This window comes from Rhinoderma darwinii, chromosome 1, assembly GCF_050947455.1.
Source record: "Rhinoderma darwinii isolate aRhiDar2 chromosome 1, aRhiDar2.hap1, whole genome shotgun sequence".
In the NCBI taxonomy this organism is placed as follows: Eukaryota; Metazoa; Chordata; class Amphibia; order Anura; family Rhinodermatidae; genus Rhinoderma; species Rhinoderma darwinii.
In genome coordinates this window covers 562,981,354-563,003,306 of record NC_134687.1, presented here as the reverse complement: position 1 = coordinate 563,003,306, position 21,953 = coordinate 562,981,354, and the positions used below count along the sequence as shown (strand labels likewise).

Sequence of the window (21,953 nt, the reverse complement as noted above, 5' to 3'; positions counted from 1 at the left end):
AAAAACAGCGATTTTGCCGTTTTAAATTCTTTATTTTTCACGTGAGACGCTCTATACATCACCCCCCACACTAAGACATGCTATGTTGTGGTGCGCGAAGGGGTTAATGCGCAGCGCATGGTGCGGAGTGAAAATTACAATTTTCCACTCATATGCCATTTTAGTGCACTACATGTTATGCCCAGTTTGTGCCACTGAAGACAAATACCTCATAAAATATTAACCGGGTTCTCCCGGGTATGGCGATGCCATATCTGTGGACGTAAACTGGTGTTTAGGCACGCTGCAGAGCTCAGAAGGGAGGGAGCGCCATTTGGCTTTTGGGGCGCAGATGTAGCTTGGTAGTTGTTCTGTTTGGGGTTTTACTGGTGTTTCAGTTTGTAATGTGGGGGCATATGTAATCTGTGCGGGGTACATCAGGGTATATGTAATCTGTGCGGGGTACATCAGGGTATAATAAGAGGGTATAATAATGCAGTAAATAAATAATAATTCGCAGATATGTGGCCGGTGTCGCACTGGTAAATGGCGCCCAATCTTATCCGCTTTTGGAACACTCTGCACATTTTGCATCGCCATATTCTGGGAGCCAGAACTTTTTTATTTTTTCACCACCGGAGCTGTGTGAGGGTTTATTCTTTGCGTGACCGTCTGTAGGTTTTCATTGGTACCATTTTGGGGTACCAGAAATATTTTGATCACGTTTTATTCCATTTTTTGGCAAGCCAGGTGACCAAAAACCATCAATTCTGACAATGTTTTTTATTCGTTTTTTTTATGGCCTTCACCCTGGGCTATAAATGACCATTATACTTTATTCTGCGGGTCGATACGATTACAGTGATACCAGATGTATATAATTTTGTTATGTTTTGCAGCGTTTGTGCAATAAAATCACTTATTTATAAAATAAATACATTTTTGTGTCACCATATTCTGAGAGCCATAACGTTTTTATTTTTCAGTCCAAAAAGCGGTGTAAGGGCTTGTTTTTTGCGGGACGGGATGTAGTTTGTATTGGTACCATTTTGGCGTACGTGCAACTTTTTGATCACTTTTTATTGTATATTTTGGGAGGGTTGGTAACCCAAAAATTGTGATTCGGGCACTGTTTTTTGTTTTTTTTTTTGCGGTGTTCACCGTGCGAGAAAAATAATATTACAGTTTTATAGTTGGGGTCGTTACGAACGCGGCGATACCAAATATGTGTACTTTTTTTAACGGGTTAATTTTTTTCCTATAATAAAAGACTTATTATAGGAAAAAAAGCATTCTTTGTTTATGTCACTTCTAACTTTTATTTTTACACTTTTTAAAAACATTTTTATTTATTTTTTACTTGTCCCACTAGGGGACACTTAGACTTGCAGCTCTGATCGCTGCTGGAACACATTACACTACACACGTAGTGTAATGTGTTCTAACTGTCATTGTGACGTGACAGTCACAGTGACAGGAAGCAGAGGAGGAACGGCCGGAGGCTGATCCTCCGAGGCTTCCGTACATGGCAACCCGGAGGTCATTGTCTGGCCTCTGGTTGCCATGATAAGGATCGCCAGCCCCCGCAAATACATGTGGGGGGCTGCCGATCCACTGTAAACCTCTTCGATGTGGTGATCGCAATCGACCACCGCATCGAAGGGGTTAATTGCCGATTTCAACGGCGACAGGCCGCTGATCGGCAACGGGGAGAGCAGGGCTGACACCCTGCACAGTTAACCGCCGCTGCGGTGTAGCGCCGCGCGGCGGTTAACTGTTAAAGCGCGGACGTAACTGTACGCCCAGGTGCGCGGAGTTACTGCTCACCTGGACGTACAGTTACGTCCAGGTGCGGGAAGGGGTTAAAGACAGCTGTCTTACATGGTCACCTGTATAAAAGACTCCTGTCCACAGACTCAATTAATCAGTCTGACTCTAACCTCTACAACATGGGCAAGACCAAAGAGCTTTCTAAGGATGTCAGGGACAAGATCATAGACCTGCTCAAGGCTGGAATGGGCTACAAAACCATAAGTAAGACGCTGAGTGAGAAGGAGACAACTGTTGGTGCAATAGTAAGAAAATGGAAGACATACAAAAATGACTGTCAATCGACATCGATCTGGGGCTCCATGCAAAATCTCACCCCGTGGGGTATCCTTCATCCTGAGGAAGGTGAGAGCTCAGCTGAAAACTACACGAGGGGGAACTTGTTAATGATCTCAAGGCAGCTGGGACCACAGTCACCAAGAAAACCATTGGTAACACATTACGCCGTAATGGATTAAAATCCTGCAGTGCCTGCAAGGTCCCCCTGCTCAAGAAGGCACATGTACAGGCCCATCTGAAGTTTGCAAATGAACATCTGGATGATTCTGAGAGTGATTGGGAGAAGGTGCTGTGGTCAGATGAGACTAAAATTTAGCTCTTTGGCATTAACTCAACTTGCCGTGTTTGGAGGAAGAGAAATGCTGCCTATGACTCAAAGAACACTGTCCCCACTGTCAAGCATGGAGGTGGAAACATTATGTTTTAGGGGTGTTTCTCTGCTAAGGGCACAGGACTACTTCACCGCATCAATGGGAGAATGAATGGAGTCATGTACCGTCAAATCCTGAGTGACAACCTCCTTCCCTCCACCAGGACATTAAAAATGGCTCGTGGCTGGGTCTTCCAGCACGACAATGACCCGAAACATACAGCCAAGGCAAAAAAGGAGTGGCTCAAAAAGAAGCACATTAAGGTCATGGAGTGGCCTAGCTAGTCTCCAGACTTTAATCCCTTCGAAAACTTATGGAGGGAGCTGAAGATCCGAGTTGCCAAGCGACAGCCTCGAAATCTTAATGATTTACAGATGATCTGCAAAGAGGAGTGGGCCAAAATTCCATCTAACATGTGTGCAAACCTCATCATCAACTACAAAAAACGTCTGACTACTGTGCTTGCCAACAAGGGTTTTGCCACCAAGTATTAAGTCTTGTTTGCCAAAGGGATCAAATACTTATTTCTCTGTGCACAATGCAAATAAATATATGTAATTTTGACAATGTGATTTTCTGTTTTTTTGTTTTTTTTTATATAATCTATCTCTCACTGGTAAAATTAACCTAGCCTAAAAATTCTAGACTGTTCATGTCTTTGACAGTGGGCAAACTTACAAAATCAGCAAGGGATCAAATACTTATTTCCTTCACTGTAGGTACCTGCACAACCAGTACCAAGCTAATGCCACCTGGAAAACTTGACAGCTTATCTAGTATGCCTTTATTTTGAAACAGCATTTAATTTTATCCAATTATGAACCCTATGGATATATTAAATACATAGATACTAATCTATTTGAGCAATTCATTTACAGGCTGGGCTAACAACATATTTTCACCCTGGGATTAACCTAAAGAAAATCCATTATTACAGCATCAAGCTTTATGAAGACTTAGAAAAAGAGACTGGACAGGTATGTTGAACATTTGCATTATAATCATATTTTATAACTGATATACTAGTCCTTCTCAATGAATTAGAATATCATCAAAGGAAAAAGAAAAAAAATGCTGGAAATAGATCACTCTGTGTGTAATGAATCTACAGGGTGGGCCATTTATATGGATACACCTAAATAAAATGGGGATGGTTGGTTAACTTCCTGTTTGTGGCACATTAGTATATGGGAGGGGGAAAACTTTTCAAGCTGGGTGTTGACCATGGCGGCCATTTTGAAGTCGGCCATTTTGTATCCAACTTTAGTTTTTTCAATGGGAAGAGGGTCATGTGACACATCAAACTTATCGAGAATTTCACAAGAAAAACAATGGTGTGCTTGGTTTTAATGTTACTTTATTCTTTCATGAGTTATTTACAAGTTTCTGACCACTTATAAAATGTGTTCAAAGTGCTGCCCATTGTGTTGGATTGTCAATGCAACCCTCTTCTCCCACTCTTCACACACTGATAGCAGCACTACAGAAGAAATGCTAGCACAGGCTTCCAGTATCCGTAGTTTCAGTTGCTGCACATCTCGTATCTTCACAGCATAGACAATTGCCTTCAGATGACCCCAAAGATAAAAGTCTAAGGGGGTCAGATCGGGAGGCATTTCTTCTGCGGTGTTGATATCAGTGTGTGAAGAGTGGGAGAAGAGGGTTGCATTGACAATTTTATAAGTGGTCAGAAACTTGTAAATAACTCATGAAAGAATAAAATAACGATAAAACCAAGCACACCATTGTTTTTCTTGTGAAATTCTCGATAAGTTTGATGTGTCACATGACCCTCTTCCCATTGAAAAAACTAAAGTTAGATACAAAATGTCTGACTTCAAAATGGCCGCCATGGTCAACACCTAGCTTGAAAAGTTTTTCCCCTCCCATATACTAATGTGCCACAAACAGGAAGTTAATATCACCAACCATTCCCATTTTATTTAGGTGTATCCATATAAATGGCCCACCCTGTATACTGTATAATATATGAGTTTCACTTTTTGAATTGAATTACTAAAATAAATTTACTTTTTCATGATATTCTAATTAATTGAGGACGACTAGTTCTATGATTCTGATGAGAAATCATTCCAGGCATTTATACTCCTATTGGGCTGTAAAGTCTCAGTGGATTGTGTATTTAACCTATAGGACCCGGTAGACCACGGTAAGGCTATACATCTGGGAAAATCGGACATGGAATTCGTTGAGAAACCACAGCATAAATCCGAAGCTGGTTAGGCGATTTGAAAATTCCACCCGTCTAAGCTGCGGGGCAGTTTCCTATTAGAAGCAATGGAAGACTTTTTACAACAGTTTTTTTATGCTGATTCTGACGCAGAACATGCATTGGAATCAGCGAGAAAATTCTGCAATGTGAACGAGGCGTTAGGATTTTAGATGCTTTGCAGCCCCCAGGACTTAAAAACAACTCGTCACCTCTCCTGACATGTCTGTTTTAGTGAAAACATAAGTTCCCAATACAATCACAATTCTGGAGCATCTCTTCTTAGAACTGTGCGTTGTATGGTTCCTCTGTTATTCCTCCTACAAATTTATTAATTAATTGACAGGGGGACACTTTGTGATCAGTTTATTGCCAAGGGACCCCTTTAACAAGTGTGCATTATCCACAATGGAGAACCCCTTTAAACAGGCTTATTCCCTGAATGTACTACATTTTCTCCTATTACCTTAAATAAAGCATATTATTGATCATGGATTTCAGCAGTAAGGACACTATTACCATTCTATATTTAAAGGCAGTTGGCTTCCATCAACCAGGAAGTGTCCGAATTGCTTCAACTCCAACACGTGTGGATGAATTAAAATACCAGATGACAAGGGGCCAATGGCATCCAAATCCTCAGTATTTCATTGGGCCAGAAAAAGTGAAGGAACTGTTTCCTCTACTGAACATGGAAAAGGTAACCAACATCATTTTTTTTTCTTAACTTAAGACAATATTTTATATGATATAATCTGAACACTGGCTCTTTTGTACATACGGAGTTTATCAATTTAGCAAGATTGCAGATTAGAGTTGACTAAGCAATTGGTCAATCAGTCAATACCTGAAGACCCCCTGCAAAATCTCCTCCAGGTAGACCATGGAGGCCTTCCTTAAAGAGGCTCTGTCACCAGATTTTGCAACCCCTATATGCTATTGCAGCAGATCGGCGCTGCAATGTAGATTACAGTAACGTTTTTATTTTTAAAAAACGAGCATTTTTGGCCAAGTTATGACCATTTTTGTATTTATCCAAATGAGGCTTGCAAAAGTCCAAGTGGGCGTGTATTATGTGCGTACATCGGGGCGTTTTTACTACTTTTACTAGCTGGGCGTTCTGACGAGAAGTATCATCCACTTCTCTTCAGAACGCCCAGCTTCTGGCAGTGCAGACACAGCCGTGTTCTCGAGAGATCACGCTGTGACGTCACTCACTTCCTGCCCCAGGTCCTGCATCGTGTCGGCACCAGAGGCTACAGTTGATTCTGCAGCAGCATCAGCGTTTGCAGGTAAGTCGATGTAGCTACTTACCTGCAAACGCTGATGCTGCTGCAGAATCAACTGAAGCCTCTGGTGCCGATGTGTCCTCGCTCGTCCGACACGATGCAGGACCTGTGAGTGACGTCACAGCGTGATCTCTCGAACACGCTGTGTCTGCACTGCCAGAAGCTGGGCGTTCTGAAGAGAAGTGGATGATACTTCTCGTCAGAACGCCCAGCTAGTAAAAGTAGTAAAAACGCCCAGATGTAACACACATAATACATGCCCACTTGGACTTTTGCAAGCCTCATTTGCATAAATACAAAAATGGTCATAACTTGGCCAAAAATGCTCGTTTTTTAAAAATAAAAACGTTACTGTAATCTACATTGCAGCGCCGATCTGCTGCAATAGCAGATAGGGGTTGCAAAATCTGGTGACAGAGCCTCTTTAAGCCATCAGGAGTGTAGATTAATTTTTAGTACTGGCTGATCATTGAGATGGTGACGTCAAATCAACCCTGGGTTCAGGGAAAGTTTTCAAACAAAATTTTTTGCATGTAGCTGGCTACTCTTTAATACATTTCTGACCTTTTATAAGTCAGTAGCTTATGTGTCCTGTTGACAGCAGCCATCTGTTTTCGGCACCGACCCTGCATAGCTTCCGAGACCCAGAGACAACCGGAACAGCTGATCGATAGGGGTCCAGGTGTCAGACCCCCACCGATCATATACTGATGACCTATACTGTGGATAGTTCATCAGTATAAAAAAACACCCTCTGCCTGGACAACCCCTTTAAGCTTACATATTGATTGTACTATTTCTCTAGTAAAAACAACAAAACTGCAATAATAATATAGTCTTTAATTTTTTTTGTAACCCAAGTTATACAAATGTAAGCATGTACAATATGTAAAATTTTCTTATAGAAAGTCCACTGGAAGAAACCTCTAAATGCTTGTCTTTTGTATATTAAAAATATGAATACCATTTTTAAGATGGTGTAAAGATCAGCAGCACATTACATGTCCCAAAATATGGAGAGCGATTTCAGATGGTGTATAGGCATAGTGCACGCAATGTCGAGCTGGAGCCATTCCAACTCCACTATGTCGACGTTTCTACCATAGCATGGGATGAAACGTTGCAATGCTCTGGTCAAATAAAGTGATATAGCTTTTAAGGGTCAATAACTAGTGCTGCAGGTTTTAGTTTTTTTTTCAATTCTGGTTGAGCATTTTTAATATGTTATTTCACAGGTTAGATTTATGGTATTTTAGCCAAAAAAATTGCAGTCAAACAACACTCATTTCTTACACAGAGATTTTATGGGAAGCTAATTCCACATTCAGACTTCACCTCTAAAGACGTGTGACATTACAACCTATATAGACCAGCTGGCCTGACAGCATCATCTTTCCAGCCGCACCAATACTTTCTTGGAGATCTGACTGGGAAGATTTCATAGTATTTAGACACCAATATTTATGGAAAATTGAGAATGAACTCAAACGCTATAAATAAAATAGACATGATGTATAGAGGTTCAATTCCCAGATCTGACCTAACCAAGTTAATAAACTTAACTGGCTCCTGCTTCTGCACCTCTAGAAGTCTGTATCTAGGAGTTTCATGGTCTTCCAGTGTTGGGTTATGGTGGGATGGTTAATAATTTACAGGTGTAGCTCATCTTGACGCTGAATACCTTGAAGAACAATGCTAATTAAATTGCCGGCTGGCTATTGGTGACCCAATTCTGGTATGATTAGATGGTCCGGAACTGACGATCAGTAGAGAAGTAGGCTGTATGTGAAGAAGATAAAAAGTGCATCCAATCATGTTAGAAAGTCTATAGGAAAGGGAAGGATGTTATTCACAAATCAACAATTGATCGTGAGATTAATAAGACCTTGCTGGCAGTGCATATAGGTCCCCAATGTGGGAAGACGTCTCAATGCTCATGGTCCGTAATATATCTGCTGCTTATGTTGAGCCTTTAATTTCCAGAAGTCTGGTGTAGGCAATGATGGCTATACCAAATAACTTTGTATTTTGCAGTGTGCAAACCATATTACGTTCTACTCCGCTATATAATTCATATTCCACAATGACATAACACTGACTGTCTCTGACCAGCGACCACTTAAGAAATAAAATAATAAACTATTGCACAAAAGAAAAAGTACTGACCGGTTCCGCGCTCACAGTAGGTCATGTCAGGACTCTGTAGATATGGTCCCCCTGTAGATAGCCCACCCCAGTATATAGCCCCCTGTAGATATAGTCCCCCTGTATATAGCCCACCCCAGTATATAGCCCCCTGTAGATATAGTCCCCTGTATATAGCCCACCCCCTGTAGATATAGTCCCCCTGTATAAAGCCCACACCTGTAGGTATGGTCCCCTGTAGATAGCCCACCCCAGTATATAGCCCCCTGTAGATATAGTCCCCCTGTATATAGCCCACCCCCTGTAGATATAGTCCACCTGTATATAGCCCACCCCCTGTAGATATAGTCTCTCTGTATATAGCCCACCCCCTGTACATATAGTCCACCTGTATATAGCCCACCCCCTGTAGATATAGTCCCTGTATATAGCCCAGCCCTGTAGCTATAGTCCCCCTGTATATAGCCCAGCCCTGTAGATATAGCCCCCCTGTATATAGCCCCCCTGTAGATATAGTCCCCCTGTATATAGCCCAGCAGATATAGTCCCCCTGTATATAGCCCAGCCCTGTAGATATAGTCTCCCTGTATATAGCCCAGCCCTGTAGATATAGTCCCCCTGTATATAGCCCAGGCCTGTAGATATAGTCCCCCTGTAGATAGACACCCCCCGTAGATCAAGTCCCCCGTGTAGACAAAGTCGTCCCCCCCCCCCCCCCCCCGCAGATACAGCCACACTTCTATTACAATTTAAAAAAAAATAAAAATATATTCAAACTCGCCTTATTCCCGCTCCCACGCCGTCCGGCAGCCATGGAGACCTGCTCTCTTCTGCGCAGGTCTCCAGGGGATTGAACACAGCGTCTATGAAAGGCGCTGATTGGCTGGGCAGGATGACTTTCATCGACGGAAGCGTCACTGGTACAAAAGGTACCAGTCGCTTCATTCGTGGAGAGGCGCTGAATGGCCGTGCACGGAACGTACCCGGTCATTCATTGCTTCTAATTATACCTGTGTCCTTGCGACACAGGTACAATTATAGTGCAGGAGGAGGGGGCGCTGGCACCCCCCTCTGAACTGCGCCCGGGGGAAACGTGCCCCGCCGCCCCCCCCCCCCTAGCTACGCCCCTGCACTATTCATGTATATTCCGCTGCCTTTGTGTCCTGCAGAAACCAGTAATAGTGACACTAGTATGCCGTCTCTGGACCTCATGTTTTGGTATTGTTACCATCGATGCACTGGTGGGTGTATAAAAATTTTATTTTATGGGACTAAATGTTTAAAGCTATATTGTTGCCGGATTTTTTTCAAATGTGATTATTATTTTATAGGGGTGGTAAAATAAAAAATTCTCCTGCAGGAAAAAATAAACCAGCATGTATATTAATGTGTCAAATTTACTCCTTGCTCCATCTAAAAGTGTCAGGTTTTCTCTGCATCAGCTTTGTGCCAAATGCTGAATGAAGCAGCTACTTCTTTGCTTAGAAGTAAACATTTTAAATGACAGAATTGGGGCTTCCATTAATATTTTTTTCCTTTTTTTTTAATTTTTTATTTTTTATTTTTTTAGGCCTGGGATACATGTAGACTTTTTGTAGCGCAACGGTTTGATCTCCACTATCGAGCTACAGCTGTTAAAAGGAATACATGGAGTTGTATGCAATCTTGTGGACTGCAGCGGTCACTCAATAGTGAAAATAAATTAGTAGCACTACAAAATGTCTGTGTAGCCCAGATCTTAGTGTTTTTATCAAGATTGTTAAAGCCATACTAAGGTGCATTTGTAAAGTGTGGGGGCCTAGGGTGGGGCACTGTCCTGACAGGGTTATCGCGGAAAAGATGGAAAGGATACCAGTAGAGTTTGCGGCAACTGATCTTTGCTAAGCCGGTGGTGGTGGTAGAAATAGCCATAGCAGAACACAAAACACTTCTTTAAAGGCTATATAAACCTTTTGAAGGGCATTTTTATCTTTTTTAATAAACAGGTCAGTGTGTTTTGTGTAACTTTACAATTAGTTTTTATTAAAAAAAATTTTTACTTTTTGAGATACAGCTATCTTGTATACAGAGCAGCTGTATTGTTCGCTAAATACTACTTCTGTCAGGTGTGCAGGATTGACAGCGGGTCCTGTTTTGTCTCTGGAACGCAGGATCCATCCGCCTGTAATCTATCACATCTAAGTTCATAACTTAGATGTGATCGATAACAGGTGGATCCTGTGAGTCGGAGACAAGCAGGACCTGCTGACACTGAATCCGTCAGGTCCACGGGATTCAAGATTTGGCGAACGATACAGCTTCTTTGTATACAGGATACAGAACAGCTGTATCTCAAAAAGTAAAACAAATTTTTAACTAAAACTAATTCTATAGTTACACCAAACACACTGACTGACCTGTACATTAAAAAAAAAAAAAGTCATAATATAAGAGGCACAGTCTGTTCATATGGCACTTCAGGCTAGTGGATGATGGCTGGGGCTCTTGTCGTAGAGCCAGGTTCTTCCATTATTCCAGCCAAACACTAAACACAGCTTGACGGGAAGACCTTCCAGTTTATCCAAAAAGCGCTACCCCCAGTGTCCGCATCTTGCGTTGCCATGCTGCGACATCTAGGCGCGGTTATGGCACAGCACAATTTTTGTCAAAATGGCGTCCAAACCGTACTTCCTGGCACACAGCAATTAAGCCAACTACCATTCCGCTGTACCGGCCATAAACCGACATCGCATTACAGTGCAATAAACAAAGTAGCAGCCAAACTAAATACAACAGGCCGGACACCGACACAGTGCATTAATAAATGTACCATACTTGGCATATGTACAAATATACAAATTAAATATTTTAAGAATTTCGATTTCTCCCCCACACTCTTACACATTGACACTGAAACAGTGGCTTATTCTGCTGACCGTGCCCGCAGACTATGGCATGGGATTTAATATTTCCTGTAGCCCTGTTTCTGCTTATTGGATTTTTCCTGCTTATTAAGGAAGCAATAACCGTAATACCATAAGAGTAGAGAAGTACTAATTATGCAAGTCCCTAATATGATTGTTAAAGTGGCTGTAGACTGGACCGTCACCTTAGACCACTTTAAATCTTCTTTACCATTATTTGGACGTTCACCTTTATGTAAATTTCAAGCATATTCTATTGGGTTCAGTGGGCATACAATGTAGAGTTCTTCAGGTTTTTCTGTTCTAAATTTCCTATGTAACATGATTTTATCTTTGATACGGTCACTCATTGTGTGACATTTCTAGTAGCAAATGTTAAAATTTTAATTTGCAGAGATTATTATTCTAATTCAGGTTTATTTAAACTGTACCATTTTGGTTTTATTTCATTACAGGTTCTAGCTGGATTGTACAATCCTGGAGATGGTCATATTGACCCTTATTCCCTGACTATGGCACTTGCATCAGGGGCCAGGAAATATGGTGCACAATTATACTTTCCAGCAGATGTCACTAACTTAACACCTCAACCTGATGGGACATGGAATGTGGAGACCGCCCATGGGACAATTCATGCAAATAGGATTGTGAATGCTACCGGTAGATATTCCCATATTGTCTATCAACCTAAGGCAAAGTTGGGGCTTGTTTACATCAGCCTTGGAGGCTTAGCTAGGGCTCTCCATCACAGATCCTGTCCAAAATGGCACAAATTTTTTTTTTCTAGTAAAACTACGGACACCATTAAAGTCAATAGGTTCAGTCAGGCTCCAAAGGTATTCGTCATACAACGGAACTGGCGCTTTCGGTATTTTCATCACTTGAGTTATCAGCATCAAATACTATATTAGCAACCCATAATCTAAATAACCAGGGACAAATATTTTTTATACTGGATACCACGGACTCCGGCAAAAAGTCCATTATCTATACATACTTTCCATGAATTCACAAACCGTTGGCAACCCTATTACAGCTGCTATGGGTAACAGCTGCTGATAGAGCCCATCTCCACTGTTAAAGGAGCATCAGAGGTAAAGAATAGTCCGATATTACTGTAGATGAATAAAGAGAGGTAATACACACAAGTGTTAATATGTGGCCCCATCATTAGTTATTACGCCACTGACTTTGGAACATATCCCAGTAATATTTTACTATCCCACCTCGATGTTTTAAAATATACCTATGATCAATACTTGATATATTTAATAATATAATAAAGGTACCATTATATGTTATGAATTATACTGTCTGCAAATGTAATAAATTCACACACCGCAGGCATTTCTGAGTTTACGAAGAGAAATGAGATTTCCTTGAAAGCAAAGCAGTAGCTAGGCGTTACTTCACTTGGATGCATATCGCTGCCATAGTTCTATTTCTAAATACCCTGTCAAGGAAGAATGTCTTCTTGGCGCCCAGCACCCGGGGGTAATGCCCCAGCAGTCATTTCCCATACACTCCTATATAAAGAGAATTCCCTTATAAAATGTTCTGTGAAGTCCTTTAAGACTTTATTTAGCCATTTCTGATATATATTGCTTTTCTTCATATAGATCAGGTGTTGGGTGTCAGCCAATACAGTGTTGTTGCACGACTTTCGGCATACCCTGAATAGCATATAAATCTGGATTGGTATGGCATGTAGTTACAACCTCTATGGTACCTATGTTTCCAAGTATTTTTTCTTAAGGGGGCGCATGCTTTATGGGAAATATCTATATCTACTATCTTAGAATATTCTATGTGTGACATGTAACTATACTCTATATCAGGGGTCTCAAACTCGGCGGTGTAAATGGGCTGCACATAAAAAAAATGTGAAGTTGACGGGCTGCGTTACTTTAAAATTTGATAAAATACAAAATTATTGTTGATCAATTCGTTATTTGAACTACTATAACTATACTAGATTACTATAATAATACTGCATTACTATAATAAAACTGTACTACTATAATAATACATTACTATAACCATACTACATTCCTATAACACTTCTACGTTACTATAATAATACCGCTAGGTTTAAAGTTATTGAAAATTTGCAAGTTTACTCCACGTGCTTATTTTAACAATACAGTTCTCTAGTTTTAAGTGTCGCCAAATTCAGTCTGGCTGCTCAGTTAGCAGTGTTTGGCAGACACAAGAGTGTCGAGATAGGCCAGCCCCTTTTTAGATAGTGCCACAGTGCCCTCTGAAGATACCCCACCCCCCGTAGATAATGCCACAGTGCCCTCTGTAGATAGAGCCACACTCCCCAAGATAATTTCCCAGTGCCCTCTGTAGGTAATGCCAAAGTGCCCTCTGTAGAGTGACACCACCCCCTAGACAATGCCACAGTGCCTTCTTTAGATTTCCCAATGCCCCCTGTAGATAATGGTACAGTGCTTTGTAGATAGTGCCACACCAACCCCCCCTTTGTAGACAGTGCCACACATATCCCCTTATAGATAGCTCCATTGGGGCTCCCTCTAGGAGTGTAATCCCCAGCCAAAGTGTTTTGCCGGCACTTTGGGCAGGGATTGCTCTCCTGGAGGAGCCCCCGACGTCACTGTACATATATGGACAGTTATATCAGAGGCCTCGTCTATTAGCGGAATCCCGACCAGTGGGTCGACAAGGCGCTGGCCTGGCATTCCAGACCAGGAGGAACCACTGTCGTCACTGTCCATATATGGACAGTTATATCAGAGGCCTGGTCTATCAGCGGTATCCCCGACCTGAGCACTCTGGCTGGGGACTCCACTCCAAGAGGGAGCCCCAATGTAGCTATATCTCTAGAGAGGGGGGTATAGCGCTGTCCACGGTGTGGGGTGGCACTATGTACAGGCGAAGGTGTGTGGCACTCCTCCTTCGGCTTGATCTCTGCTCTCCTGCAGTCCACTGACAGCGGATGACAGCTTCAGGGGCCGTGTGTTTGAGAACTCTGCTCTATGTGTAGATACTGAAGACTAAGAGTCTTGGTTAAATCTTAGTGAAAACAACATTTGCTTTTCATAAGTGAAATGTTCTGCGGGACATTTTATTGAAATCCTGAGGACAATTCTATTTTCCCAGCCAAGTAAAATCTGCTCTATTATAAATGGGTGGGTTCCAGAAATGTGCTTACATTTTGAGATCACAATTCTGAGAGACATTGAAATACTCTCATGATGTTTGTACTAAGTTGAACCCAAGTGCGTGGCACAGGATTAAGTAACCGCAGTGTCTGGTAGGGCTCGGTAAAGGATGCTCCTCCAGGACAGTGTAATGTAAGCATCGATCTATTCCTGTGTCTGTAACCGAAAGTCTGGACAGCGCAATGGGACTGAGGCGTGTGTGTGTGTGTGTGTGTGTGTGTGTGTGTGTGTGTGTGTGTGTGTGGACAGTGTGTCTGCCATTACAAAAACACTATTACTGTATACAGTTACTACAGCTTTTGCTCATAGTTACTCATCTTTTTAGGCTTCCTCTTCCTGTCCTGTCCTAATCTTAGAGATCAGAGTTGTCATATGTCTCTTGGTGCCCTCTGTTCATAGTTACTCAGTTGTTGTTTTTTTTCTTTAATAAAATGTCCGCTTTAGCTGTGCTGTATGCATTCTATTCTAATTATCAATTTAAGCCTAGTTCACATGGCGTTTTGGCCCGACGTATGTGCTAATGTGTCCATAGGGTTCCATTAGCCCGAGACCAAAAGGCAGTCCTTTTGGTCTTTGTCAGGCTGGTATATGTCAGAATAATTTTTTTTGAAGGATGGAATAGTGTAGTAGGCTATGCTGTTCCATCCTGAAAGGATCCTGCAAAAAAACTAAAAAAAAACCGTATATAGAGTCCCCCACTGTATGACATCCGTCACACGTAAAAGATAAGTGTATACGTCGGGAATCTCCTGACATATATGGACCAGCAGAAGCGCTCCACCTGCGGACTTTGGCAATGGGGAAGCTCCTGACATCACTGTTCACATATGGATAGTGATGTCAGGTAGTGCTGTGCCTGGGGGTTTGGGCGAAACATCCCAATGTATGCCTATACAGTAGGACACATTGTAGTCTTCTGTCGGCGGTGTACTTCGGGAGTCCCGATGTATACCTTCAACTGAAGGAAAAAATGCGATGTGAACCAGGCTTTAAAGGGGTTGTCCAGTTTTGTTTTTGTTTTTTTTTACTTATTTGTAGAATAGGAAATCATACAGTTTTCTAATATACATGTATTAGAATTTCAGCTCACATACATTTATTATAGTGCATGAGGTCCCCGTCACACTAGAATGGTACTGAAGGTGGAATAATGATAGACGATTGAGTCCCTGTGCCTGTATTCACTGTCTCTAGATGATTTAAAACCCGTTAGTGACCGCCAATACGCCTTTTCACGGCGGCCACTAACGGGGCTTTATTCTGATGCATAAGCCTTTTTACGGCGCTGCATTAAAATAAATAAACAGAGCAGGGAGCTGTCAAATCTCCCTTCTCTCAGCTACCAGATGTAGCTGAGAGCTGGGGGCATCCCTACTCGAACGTGTGAGATCGATATCTGTATCGATCTCACCCGTTTAACCCCTCAGATGCGGCGCTCAATAGCGTGCCCCGCATCTGAGTGGTTTTGGAGAGAGGGAGGGAGCTCACTCTCTCATCCCACTAACACCCGGCGATAAGATCACCGAGTGTCTGTGTCTCCGATGGCAGCCGGGGGCCTAATAAAGGACCCCAGGTCTGCCTGTAGTAAATGCCTGTTAGATTATGCCTCTGGCATGTCCTAGCAGATTCCTGTCGGTTTTAAACGGACAGGCAGTAATACACTGCAATACAGAAGTATTGCAGTGTATTATAATAGCGATCAGATGATCGCATATTAAAGTCCCCTAGTGGGACTAGTAAAAAAGTTACAAAATGTTACAAATTACAAAAATGTCCCCTTACAAATTGCTTTACTATTAAAAAACCAAAATAAAGTAAAAAAAGTTGCACATATTTGGTATCGCCGCGTCTGTAACGACCCTGACTATAAAGCTATTACATTATTTAATCCGCACGGTGAACGCCGTAAAAACGTGATCAAAAATTCGCATCTACTCCAAAATGGTACCAACAAAAACGTCTTCCCTCAAAAAAACAGCCCTCATACAACTGTATCGGCGGAACAATAAAAAAGTTATGGCTCTTCAAATATGGAGACACAAACACAAATAATTTGGAAAAAAAAGCGTTTTTAGGGCGGATTTACATGAGCGTGTGCGTTGTTGCGCACGCAATAAACGCATTTTGCATGCACAAAAGGCACTTAACAGCTCCGTGTGTCATCACCATATGATTTTCGCGCAGCCGCCATCATTATGACACTCCGTTTGGATGTTTGTAAACAGAAAAGCACGTGGTGCTTTTCTGTTTTCAAACATACTTTTGACTGCTGTTGCGCGAATCACGCACGTCCCACGGAGGTGCTTCCGTGTGGTGCGCGTGATTTTTACGCACCCATTGACTTCAATGGGTGCGTGATGCGCGAAAAACGCAGAAATATAGAACCTGTCGTGAGTTTTACGCAGCGGACTCACGCTGCGCAAATATCACTGACCGTCTGCACTGCCCCAGACTAGCATAGGTCCGTGCGACGCACGTGAAAAACACGCGTGCTGCACAGACATATTACACGTTCGTGTAAATCCGCCCTTACTGTGCAAAAGTAGTAAAACATAAAATCTATACAAATTTGGTATCATTGCAATCATAACAACCCGCTGAATAAAGTTATTGTGTTATTTACACCATATGGTAAACGGCGTAGATTTAGAACGCAGAAAAGTGTGGTGACATTTCTGGTTTTTTTTTGTATTCCCCCCTGCCCCCCCCCCCCCAAAAAAAGTTAATAAAAGTTAATCAATAAATAATATGTACCTCAAAATAGTGCTATTAAAAATTGCAACTTGTCCCGCAAAAAACAAGGCCTTATACAGCTATGTCGACGCAAAAATAAAAAAGTTATAGTAATGCGACGATGAAAAAACGTAAAAAATACCTTGGTCATTAAGGTTTAAAATAGGCTGGTCATTAAGGGGTTAAAATAACTGCCTGTCTCTAAATGATGTTAATAAAGTTAAATAATAAAAAACACACAGAGGTGACAGGGAGAATGTAAGAGCTGCTCTTCACAGACCTTGACAGATATGATGAGATATTGCTGTAGGTACAAATCCTTTATAATTTCTGCTCCTCAATAATCTAATATTAACCTGTTAGATACCTGGACATTGTTACCTGAATATCAGGGTCACATGATGTGGGTCACATGACTGTCCATCCAGTTATCCTATGGGTTCTTTATTATGGATAAATCTGTGCGCTATACAATTTTTTTTATTTTTACACAGAGACCTCTGCACTGGTATAAGAAAGGTATGTGAGCAGAATTTAAATACATGTATATCAGAAATCTGTATAATTTAATATTCTATAAATTAATAGAAAAAATAAAAGCCCCTTTAATTGTATACTGAGGAGTATAAAGTGATTTTGAAGTGTACTTTTATCCATCCACTGACTGGTATCTTTAGATAACATTGTCACGTTTACGTTACAACATGGTTGGTATTATTATAGGGACATTTATATGACTTGGCACAGTATGGCGCTATGGGTGTGTTCACATCCGCGTTCGGTTTCCGTTAATGGGTTCCGTCAGACTTTTCCGTCGGAAGAACCCATCAACGGAAAGGCAAATGGCAACCATAGCTCCCGGTTTTCACTAGCATTGATTTCAATGGCAACGCTTCCGTTGCTAATGGTTTCTGTTTGTCTCCGTTCTGTAAGGTTTCCGTTGTTTTGGCGGAATCCGTAGCGGTCTACTTTTTATTTTTTTTTCATCTTTATCATTACCCTGGACTCATGTTTTGATGGTAGCAGCGCTGTTTATGGTTTAGTTATTTTGCTTCTAAACTACTCTACAACATGCTACATGGATGAAGACCTGGAGATACAAAAAGTGGCATAACAAATCAAGTAAAATATACCGGTAGGTTTGGCTAGGATAGAACACCTGTTGTTTTACCCATAAGGCATTATGTCTACCTGCCTTGTACAATCTATTTGGGGCATGATTGTGTGCTTCTGCTTATTGCAGCCTGTGTTGGACAAGAGAAGTGACAAATCTATGTAGGCTCTGAAATATGGTTGCCACTATTCTAATTTATATGCGTATTAGTCATTAGGCCAAAATACATTCACATGCAATTGAGTCTCAATTTCAAGTACGTTGCACAATCTTCGTACAATATCTTCTACCCCGTCATTGACTAAACCGCTCTGTGAAAGCATTATATAAAACATCCTGATAGTGTTCGAATGATTTCCCTTGAAATAAACTATCTGTTAAGCTGTATGTACGTTTTTGTAGCAATACATTTGCTATTCTCATGTAACCCCCACAACACCCCCTCCCACCACTCCGCATATTCTAGCCCATGTAACATGAGTGCCAAGTAGAGCTGGCTTCATGTTTCCTCACTTGGAACAGCTAAACTGTTTAGTAAAGTCTACTGTGTGCCAAGATTAAATAGCAAAACCAGAATGAACTAGATCAGGCTGCTTCCCAGCTGCTTCTCGACTTTTAGGTTAGAAAAATCCAAGTGTACGATTAGTTGCAGACCCAGCAATATTGTGTCACAAGAAGCGAGGTTGAAGTACGATTTTGCCTTTGTGGGATTTTAAAACCTATCTCCCTCTAAACCAGAATACTACATTAGTACAATACTGTGGAAATAAGATATTATATGTAAAGCCACCATCCTACACCGTGCGTTCCTGCAGAAAAGGTTCATGTATTATCTGAGGAAAGCAGCGATTTTATAAGATTTCATAATGTGTCATCACAGACAACCCCTTTAATATGAGAGTCACTCTTGGGACCCCCGGGAAGCAACCGGTTTTTCAAATGGCTATACATTTCCACAGGCGGCTCTTTAGATTAATGGCCATCATGTAATATATGGAAGGCCTGAGCCCCAAAAAAGAGCTGCTGCTTGTATGCCGTCCCCTGCTCTGGCTAATAGAAGGGGGTCCTAAGCAGGGGAACCCCCTCTATGATGTACATATGCCATAATTGGGCATACAGATCAGACTCTCCTGGTCCCTGCTTTTAATGTTATATGTGACAGGCACCGTATTAAGCTCAAGTGGTGCCGTAAAGTGAGGACTACTTCTACAGAATATAGACACAGAGGAGACCGCATAAGACCAGGAAAAAATAGAAAAATGTCACAGCTTAATGGAGTATATGGAAGACTTTGCCTTTTAGATAAGCACTACGCCACTACCTTATGCTATACTATTAGGTTTAGTTAGGTTTACTAATACATTCCATCTCTCATTCACTTAAAGTACTTATAGCTATAATACTACAGGTTCTTTACATCCTTCTTTCAGGATTTGAGATCTAATACAACCTCTTTCAGTCTTCGTGAAACTACCTTCTACTTTGCTATCCTGGCGTCTATTAATATGTATCTGACAGTCTATTTATCTCCTAGGATTTTGGGCTCGAGAGGTTGGGAAGTTGATAGGATTTGAACATCCTCTTATTCCTGTGCACCATCAGTATGTGGTTACTGGAACAGTTCCTGAAGTGAAAGCCTTAAAGAAGGAGCTTCCCGTTCTTAGAGACCTGCAAGGCTCGTATTACTTACGCCAAGAGCGTGATGGACTTTTATTTGGTCCTTACGAAAGTCAAGAAAAGATGAAACTACAAGAATCCTGGGTAACGCATGGAGTCCCACCAGGTATCTAAAAATCTAAACCCTTTAGACATTAAAGGTCTACTATTGCTAGTCAATGCCAAAATCAATTATATTACAATATTACAATTTTACAATTGGTTTGAGGTCAAAGGGATAAAAAACCGCTATAGACATAAGATATAGCTTGATTTTGTTCTGGAAAATTGCTATTGGCCTGAGTTTGAATGTATGCCATGGGCCTATACAGGCACACTCCGAGCAAAATGTCCTTATTTGTAGAGTACCCTTCAAATCAAACACTGTTATACACATCAATCTTCATCGTCCAAGACTTTTGTAACAATTAGAGCATCTCTTCAAAGTCTACATATCCACCTCTTAATACCATTATATGTTGATATCCTCTACATAAAAAGTAAATTCATTACTTTTTGTTCTAATAATTCTGAGTTACCGCCTATTTTAGTCCAGACCTGTATTAATAGTCCCCCTGGTTTTGTTTTTGGGAACAGTCGACAAGCTTATTATCAGACACACCCCTACCATTTTAGCTGATCTCCTATAATCCAGTTGGACAATAGTTTCCTTATATCAGATTACTGTATACAACTATTGTGTATAAAAATTACATTTCTCAGAGCACAAAACACCAGAGCAAGTTCTATGTAGACATTGAGCCAGCTAGAAATATTAGAACATTTAAAGGGAGTCTGCCACCAAACCATGCTGCCCTATAAAGAGGCAGAATACTATGGGGGCAGGTCAGCTCTCCGCTTAGCCAAAACGGCACGAAAAAAATATTGTGCAGTTTGGCTAATAGGATCAATCAAAGAGTACACCGGACTCCTAGTTATGAGTCCGGCATATTCATGAGTGGAGTTCTCCTTCTACCTTTGCAGTGATTAATGGCTGGCTGCTGTGTACATGCGTACACCGTAGCCTGTCAGTCACTGAATATACCAGACTCCTCACTATGATTGTTCCCTTTGCCAACAGGCACCTTTTTGCCGCTTTGGCTAATAGGAGCGCAGACCTGTCGCCATATTCTGCTGCCCTTCTGTAAGAGAGCATAGTCTGATGACAGATCCGCTGTTTGATGCCTACAGAATTGTGAATGCAGGAATTGGCCATTAGTTATAGAATTTATGTAAACTGATCAGTTACAGTATATGTAAACAGTAAAATGGTATTTACCATTGAGAATATATACAAGTGTGTGTGTGTGTGTGTGTGTGTGTATGTGTGTATATATATATATATATATATACACACACACGTATAATTCTATATATATATATGTGTGTGTGTGTGTGTGTGTGTATATATATATATATATATATATACACATACACACACACACACACACACACACACACACACACACACACACACACACACACACACACACGTGCATAAGTAGGTATACAGGGGGAGTTTCTTGAAACCGTCTAATTACAATTTTGTGAGGCAATCTTGAATGGAGAAACACAAGGAGACAGCATTATTAGAAAAATAACTTGGTCCAATGAGGCCAACTTCAAACTTTCAGGTGCTGTTAATAGACACAACTGTGTTTATTACTCAACAGAAAAACCCCTTGCAACAATTGAAGAACCGTTGAATCAACCTGGGGTTACAATTTGGGCGGCCCTTTCATGTGAAGGGGTAACTGTACCTATCTGCTACAATACAACAATTACCTGTCACGCTGATAATAGTAGTGAAAATTGTGTCCCAAAACGTTTATTATTTTAAAAGTTATGAGCTTTTTTCTAAATACGCAAATTAGCCTATACTATAGAAGTGGGTGTCAACACCAGCGATTCCCCTGAGGTGGAGCTATGTCACAGCCTCTGACGCTGTCCTATCAGCATGAAGCTGCTTCACACAGTGTGAGAGACTGAGGCTGGAGGGAGGGGCGATTAATTCAAATAGCCATATCTCCGGCTGTGGACCACCTAGAACAGTGGTTCTGGTGGCATATGAAAGATGAGATTCTAATCTTTCATATGGCAGGATTGCAGTTCTAGCTGTGAAACAACCAGAGGTATCACCAGTTGAAAACACAGTCTTGAATGGGAGCTGTATACTATATGATCATGCTGTGTTGCTGGGCTGGGAAGAGAAGAACTGTATGCTGATAGAACAGCGTCC

The 21,953-nt window shown here is 41.3% G+C and overlaps 1 protein-coding gene across 2 annotated transcripts in view; it reads left to right on the top strand.

Moving 5' to 3' along the window:
* DMGDH (dimethylglycine dehydrogenase) overlaps positions 1–21,953 on the top strand; it is a 75,439-nt gene that overhangs the window by 7,563 nt on the left and 45,923 nt on the right. For both annotated transcript variants that reach the window (XM_075838742.1, XM_075838732.1), the window contains exons 3-6: positions 3,338–3,436; positions 5,225–5,389; positions 11,482–11,686; positions 19,593–19,841. In XM_075838742.1, the coding sequence (XP_075694857.1) occupies positions 3,338–3,436; positions 5,225–5,389; positions 11,482–11,686; positions 19,593–19,841 (718 nt within the window). The remainder of the gene's footprint in view (positions 1–3,337; positions 3,437–5,224; positions 5,390–11,481; positions 11,687–19,592; positions 19,842–21,953) is intronic.